General features: G+C 39.4%; 2 protein-coding genes across 2 annotated transcripts; both read left to right on the forward strand.

Moving 5' to 3' along the window:
- The first annotated feature begins 1153 nt into the window (after positions 1-1153).
- LOC142538785 (high affinity nitrate transporter 2.6-like) lies at positions 1154-3210 on the forward strand. The gene is made up of 3 exons (XM_075644083.1): positions 1154-1995; positions 2092-2207; positions 2390-3210. Exons 1-3 carry the CDS (start codon positions 1234-1236, stop codon positions 3063-3065), a joined length of 1554 nt encoding a protein of 517 aa, XP_075500198.1. The 5' UTR covers positions 1154-1233; the 3' UTR covers positions 3066-3210.
- A 3426-nt stretch (positions 3211-6636) lies between these two features.
- Positions 6637-7146, forward strand: LOC142538255 (uncharacterized). Its single transcript, XM_075643616.1, has one exon. It carries the CDS (start codon positions 6637-6639, stop codon positions 7144-7146), a length of 510 nt encoding a protein of 169 aa, XP_075499731.1.
- Positions 7147-7402: the final 256 nt, after the last annotated feature.

Genomic DNA, 7402 nt, shown 5'->3' on the forward strand with positions numbered 1-7402 from the left:
GTATTTTTTATTTCTGATCTCTGATTTTTGAAGCATTGAAACCTAGTGAACTAATGGTAGGAAAATATATTCTGAAACATTCCTGATTACGGATTACTGGCATCACCCCTTAGAGGAGAGAACATATAGGGAACCGATATCAGTTTAGCCATGAAATTCACAAACGTGCTTAGTGCTTACTTGCTAAATTTTAAGTTCTGATTTCTGTTCTGAAGCCTGTTATTCTTGAATACCGATTCCTGATGTAAAAGTAAGAGTTTCTGTATATTATTTGTATTACTGTTTCTTTTGTAAATGGTTTTTAAAACTGGAAGTTATTCCCGTCCCCGCTTATTGAGTGACAATCATATCACTCACCCACCAAACCCATCTCAGATAAGAACAAGGAAGAATCGTTAGAAGAAGCAGAAGAGCAGAATCAGTTCTGGGGCTGGTGAAGAAGACTGTTGTTTCTCAATTCCAATTTGTGGTTTTCCGCTGCATCTGTTAAGACATTGTTAACTCTGGTTTTACATTTCCGCTGTAAAACATTAGTTATTTGAGTTTGTATCAGACAATGAAATATTCATTATTATGAATAAAAAGACTGGTTTCTGAATTTTGTTCTTCTGAGGCTTGTTGTTTTCAAATGCAAATTTGAGAGCAACGTCAGTGTCGACCAACCCCGTCCCTGAGACTTGACAAATTTCAACTGTTTTTCTAACGGTATTAAAATAATAAATTTGTTATACCAATAAAAACTCACACTTGACAATGTTACGGAAAATGTTGTCGACGATATTTTTCCACTAATCTTGGACAAATTCGACCAAATGTTTCCACAATTGTTGTCCAGTGTTAAATTTTTATTAAAAAGAATATGCTTCAATTTGTTGACCATGTGCGGCATAGTTAAACTTTAGTATTCACCACATTGGAATCGGATACGATATTGACAGTACTTTTCATGTTGATATATTTGTATATAAGCAGTGTAGAAATTAAATATCTGAAAGTAAACTTATCGAATATTTAATTTTATATATATCACAGAATACATGCAATATTCATGCATCATAATTTCGATTAACCGTATAATTATTTTAATCCCAAAAATACTTCCATTTTCAGTATAAATAGCAGACCATCTCCACGCCTTTTAATCACACACAACCAGCCTTCATTAAATTCTTGTTCTACTTCTCTTCCTCAATTTCCTTACTTCCACTTTTTCTCCAGCATAGTATTCGAAAAATGGGTGAAATTAACCGAGAAACCTTCACAATATCAATGGCGCCATCTGAAATCAGCACCCCAAAATTCTCTTTACCAGTTGATTCTGAACACAAAGCAAAAAACCTCAAGATCCTCTCCTTTGCACAACCCCACATGAGATCTTTCCACTTAGCATGGATCTCTTTCTTCACCTGCTTCATTTCAACATTCGCCGCCGCGCCTCTGGTACCAATCATTCGAGACAATTTAAACCTCACCCGGTCCGACATAGGCAACGCCGGAGTCGCCTCTGTTTCAGGGAGCATCTTCTCCAGGCTCGCAATGGGCGTAATCTGCGACATGATCGGCCCGCGATACGGATGTGCGTTCCTGAATCTGTTGACAGCGCCCGTTGTTTTTTGCGTGGTGTTCATATCATCAGCTCAAGGTTTCGTCATAGTCCGTTTCATGATCGGGTTCTCCCTCGCAACGTTCGTTTCTTGCCAGTACTGGACGAGCGTCATGTTCACTAGTTCAATTATCGGGCTGGTGAATGGGGTTGCTGCAGGGTGGGGAGACATGGGGGGTGGGGTGACTCAACTGCTTATGCCTTTTCTATACCGCTTAATCGAGAATTTCGGAGCAACCCCTTTCACTGCATGGAGAATTGCGTTTGTGGTGCCTGGATTTCTTCATGTTATTATTGGAGTTATGGTTTTAACTTTAGGACAAGATTTTCCAGATGGGAATCTTAGTATGCTACAGAAGAGAGGAGAAGTTCAGAAAGACAAGTTTTCGAAGGTATCATAGACGTATTATTTGTTAGATCTGTGGTTTTTATAATATTTATTGAGTTAATTACTTAAACAACGATTCTATTGTCTGAATATCGTACAGATATTCAAGTATGCAATTAAAAATTATAGGACATGGGTGTTTTTCCTCCTCTACGGCTTTTCCATGGGAGTTGAGCTATGCATAAACAATGTCATTGCCGAATATTTCTACGACAGGTATAATTAATTTTAAAGAAATTTGAATAATTTTTTAAAGTTCAAAATTTTTGTCTTCATATATATATATACATGATCCAACGAGTCTCGAATTCTTGAATTTGCCTTCATGGGCGTGCAATACAAGAAGTAGGGCCATATTGAATTTGGAACTTATTACGATTCAAATTAATAATTGTCAGATTCAACCTTTCACTCCACACCGCCGGAATCATAGCAGCCACCTTCGGCATGGCCAACTTTGTAGCTCGTCCATTGGGTGGATACGCCTCCGACCTAGCAGCCCAGAAATTCGGAATGAGGGGGAGGCTATGGGTCCTATGGTGTGTCCAAACATTAGGAGGACTTTTCTGCATCTGGCTAGGATACGCAGAATCACTTCCTATAGCCATCATATCCATGATTCTCTTCTCAATCGGAGCTCAAGCCGCATGCGGCGCAACATACGGCATCATCCCTTTCGTTTCAAGAAGATCGTTAGGGTTAATCTCAGGCCTCACCGGTGCCGGAGGGAATTTCGGTGGCGGATTGAACCAACTAATCTTCTTCTCCTCCACAAAATTCTCCACCGCAAAAGGGCTTTCTTTGATGGGAATCCTAGCAGTAGCTTGCACTATTCCTGTAGCTTTCATCCATTTTCCACAGTGGGGGAGCATGCTGTTTCCACCCTCGAAAAATGGGAAATACAGTGAAGAATATTACTATTCTTCTGAATGGAATGAGGAAGAAAAACAAAAAGGTTTGCATCATGGAAGCCTTAAATTTGCAGAAAACAGCGCATCTGAACGTGGGAAGAGGAATGAGATTGCATCGGCGGCAACCCCGCCGGCGAACTCCACGCCGAATATTAATGTTTAAATATATATAGCTTATAAATTAAAGTCGAAGAAGAAAAGGCCTTAGGTATATTTAGTACGTACGCTTATCATGTTTGTACTCTCGCTTCACTTTGTTGTACTTTTGCAATATATATATCCTTGATTACATATAAAAAGCTAACGTATCGAAAGGCAAGTTTGCAAATTTGGGATGATAATATGAATCTCGATGCAATTAATTAATTGAAAAAATTCTACAATCGGTACCCTATGAAAATATATAATAATTACACCAATATGAGATCGACCGACTCTTTGTTGAATTCTAAGCTAACAATCCCTATGTTCTCCCACTTTCATGAGATTTGACTTTTAGTTTTCACATATATACACATATATATATATATATATATATATATATAGATATTATTTTTAATTTACTTTGATAAACGTAATAAATGTAAGTATTAGAATAACTATAAAAATATGTAATGCATGTTGTTTAAAATAATTGAATTATCGTCGGTTCTAGTTTTTGGTAAATTAATGATGCATCGGTGCTACCTCGATCCTACAAGTTATTTTAAATCGACAAGAAACTTCCAAATAAAATTAAATTCAAATATTTTAGACGTCATGCATTATATATAGTTATTCCAATAATGACAATTATTAAGTCCAGAATTTGAATCTTAAAAACTGCTTCAAAATTTAAATTTTTTTTATCAAAGAAATAGTTACTTTTAAAAAAAATCTTCATCTAACAAAAATTGGGGAAGGAAATGCTTGCATAGTTGTTTTGCTTTGTTATTAGACTTTAGTTTTTTTAAAATTAAAAAAAAAACAAAAACTTGTGTGAGATGGTCTCACAGGTTGTACTTTGTGAGACAAATCACTTATTTGGGTCATCCATGAAAAAGTATTATTTTTTACGCTAAGAGTATTACTTTTTATTGTGAATATCAGTAGGATTGACTCGTCTCACATATAAAATTTTGGGAGACCGTCTCACAAGAGAACTACTCAGAGAAAAAAGGAAAAGGAAAGGAAGAAAAAAAAAGCAGCCGAGTGATTTTTTGTAGAACTTAGCGCTTGTCGCTTTACCAAAAGCTATAGCTGGTGGTAATGGTGCAACTCAAATCTTTTAAACCACACAACAGCTCAAGCATCATGGTTCGATCGCTCTACCAAGCATGGACAATTATTGCACCTTACAATCTTCTTCCCAATAATTGCACTCCTTGCAATCAACGGGAATCGAACCCATGACCTTGGCTCTGATACCAATTGTAGGACCGAGTGCTTATCGCTTTACCAAAAGCTATAGCTAGTAGTAATGGTGCAACTCAAATATTTTAAACCGCACAACAGCTCAAGCACCACAGTTCGATCGCTTCACCAAGCATGGATAATTAATTGTAGGATCGAGTGCTTACCGCTTTACCAAAAGCTATAGCTAGTAGTAATGGTGCAACTCAAATCTTTTAAACCGCACAACAACTCAAGTACCACGGTTTGATCGTTCTACCAAGTAGGGACAATTATTGCACCCAATAATCTCCATCCCAATAATTGCACTCCTTACAATCAATGAGAATCGAACCTGTGACCTTGGCTCTGATACCAATTATAGGACCGAACGCTTGCCGCTTTATCAAAAGCTATAGCTGGTGGTAATGGTTCAACTCAAATAATTTTAAACAACACAACAGCTCAAGCACCATGGTTCGATCGCTCTATCAAGCAGGGACAATTATTGCACCCAACAATAGATTCAGATTAAAATAATTTTCTTCTTCATTACTCTACAATAATAAAAGAGACCAAAAATAACTTTTTATTACATTAATTTGTATTATTTTTTGTATTGGCTTAATAAATTTTTTTCCGAAAATTTGTTCATGGTGCAATATCTTTGATTGGTGTGGTTTTACAAGAAGAACTTTTTTAGTTCATTAACTTATATATATTTGATACTCACTAGAAATATAAAGTTCTCTTCCAGTAGGTGATGTTAGCCCGAATGCAAACCTTGAATTCACTTTAGGCCTGAAATCATGAAGGAGACCTCTATGGGAAGCTTGAGCTGAGACGTAGAGATGGTAGGCCGGAGAAGAAGCAGAATAACTAACTTAGTATCGTCACGTCCTCAGATGAGACCCGAAAAACCTCATCTCGAGACGAGACCTGAGCAACATCGTCCTGAGACGAGACCTGAACAACCTCATCCCAATGAGAATGTGGTGAACTTGACCCTAGAACAGTTATTTCAATTCATTACCAGGACAATAGACGAGCCATGAAGAAGAACCAAAAGTCTATATTTGTCGAAGAACAAGCTCTTCACCATGAAAAAGAGAATGCTGAGGGCCATCATAGCAGATTTGAAGAGACGCAGCCCCTTCCAAGTGGGGATAATCCTGAGATGGAGGAGATATGGAAGGAGATAAGAATGTTGAGGCAACAATTGAGAAACAAAACTCCAGCGCCCAAGAGAGAGAGTCTTTTTCCCCCGCTATTTTGGAAGAAGGGCTTCCTCCAAGTTTCAGATGATCAAACGTGGGAGAGTACGACGAGCATACTGACCCAGAAGAACACTTGGGGAGATTTGAGAATGCGGTTATGTTGCATCAGTATTCAGATGAGGTTAGGTGCAGAGGTGTTTTTGGGCACGTTAGTGAGATTAGCCCAGCAATGGTTTAACACGCTGCAACCCAGCTTCATACGGTCTTTTGAGGATTTTTCCAGAGCTTTCTTACATCGATTTGCTAGCAGCAAGAGGTACAAGAAGAGTAATCTAAGCCTGTTTGTTATGAAGCAACAAGAGACAAAGACTTTGCGAGAATTCATAATACCAGCGGCTACCCCTGACATCATGATAAGTGCCTTCACCCAAGGAATGAGAGGAGGAGAATTCTTCAAATCGATGTTCAAGAAACATCCATTGATCTATGATGATCTTTTAGCTACAGGTAGAAAAGTACGTGAATCTACAAGATGCTCAGCGGCACAAGAGGATGGAACAAAGACTCGGGAGGAGTAAGTTTGAGGGAGCAGAGAGCGGAGGGAAGAGAGGTGCAGGTGAAAGAGAAGAGGATAAGGCTATAGGTAGATGAAAATTCTCATCTCATGTTCATCTGAATAAGAACCGTGACAAGGTGATGGAAGTGAAGGAGACAGAAGGGAGGTGGGAAAAATCACAGAGGGTTGAAAATGATGCTAGATTGCCTCCGTCCAATAGACAAGAGGGATCCTCATCCGGGAGTCGCCCAAGGTCTCGCCCGTCGCCTAGGTGAGGTTAGGGCCATCCTTGGATAAACCATAGGTTAGTAGAGTCGAGAAAGGAGTGGCGGGTTCAAGATGTCCCTCAAGAGCCTGCCGATTCAAGGAGAAGAATGAACGAGGACAACCCTCCTACGAGAGGAATGATTCATATTATCTCGGGAGGTAATACCGATGGAGACTCCGGGCGAGCTCGAAAACTACACAGAAAAAGGTTAGAGAACTTTGAGATATCCATGGATGCGGACTTACCACAAGATCCCATCATCAGCTTTGTTCTGGAAGACCTTTGAGGTGTCGTGGCTCCACATAATGATGCCTTGGTAGTGATGGCCATAATTGCCAATTACGAAGTGGTAAGGATCTTTATTGATAATGGAAGCTCCAAGAATATTTTGTTCAAGAGAACGTTGAATCAGATGAAAGTGAAAGGATTTGAGTTTGAGCCGGTCTCTACCCCTTTGTATGGGTTCGCAGGACAGGTCATTCAGCAATTGGGTCAAATTGTTCTTCCCTTATCCGTGGAGAGTGATCCTCGGCGGGTAACAAAGATGATAACCTTCACGATGGTAGATACTCCATCATCGTATAATGGAATCTTGGGATGGTCAGCCTTAAAAGATTTTAGAGCGGTAGCTTTCACCTATCATCAAAAGCTTAAGTTTCCTATGGGAAAAAGATTTGGAGTCTTGTGCGAGGACCAAAAAGTTTCGCGTCGGTGTTATGAAGGCATAGTAAAGGGAGAGGGGAAGAGAGCGCATACAGAAGTAAACATTATCAGGAGGGGAAGAAGCGGTGATGAGGAAGGAGATTTAGGAGATAGTGGACGAAGAGCCTGAAATTGTAGAGTTGGGGTCCAAGAACAAGACACTCAAGATAGTCCCTGACCTTGAGCTGGTGGAAGAGAAAAGAGAGGCAGCGAGCATTCGCATGGGAGCTTATAAAAATCATATAGCTCAGTCTTACAATCGTAGAGTCATTCAGACAAGCATTTAAGTGGGTAATTTGGTCCTGGGGAAGGTGCAAGAGGAGCAGAGAGGAAAGATGGACCCAAAGTGGGAGAGTCCTTTCAGAGTGATCGAGAAGCTTAATTCT

Source organism: Primulina tabacum, chromosome 3, assembly GCF_025594145.1.
Source record: "Primulina tabacum isolate GXHZ01 chromosome 3, ASM2559414v2, whole genome shotgun sequence".
In the NCBI taxonomy this organism is placed as follows: domain Eukaryota; kingdom Viridiplantae; phylum Streptophyta; class Magnoliopsida; order Lamiales; family Gesneriaceae; genus Primulina; species Primulina tabacum.

Excerpts from the sequence above, each read along its gene's own strand:
- LOC142538255 (XM_075643616.1), top strand. The coding sequence starts at position 6,637 with ATGGCCATAATTGCCAATTACGAAGTGGTAAGGATCTTTATTGATAAT.
- LOC142538785 (XM_075644083.1), top strand. The coding sequence starts at position 1,234 with ATGGGTGAAATTAACCGAGAAACCTTCACAATATCAATGGCGCCATCT. Across the intron at positions 1,996-2,091 it reads AGAAAGACAAGTTTTCGAAG|ATATTCAAGTATGCAATTAA; the intron begins GTATCATAGACG and ends AATATCGTACAG. Across the intron at positions 2,208-2,389 it reads GCCGAATATTTCTACGACAG|ATTCAACCTTTCACTCCACA; the intron begins GTATAATTAATT and ends AATAATTGTCAG.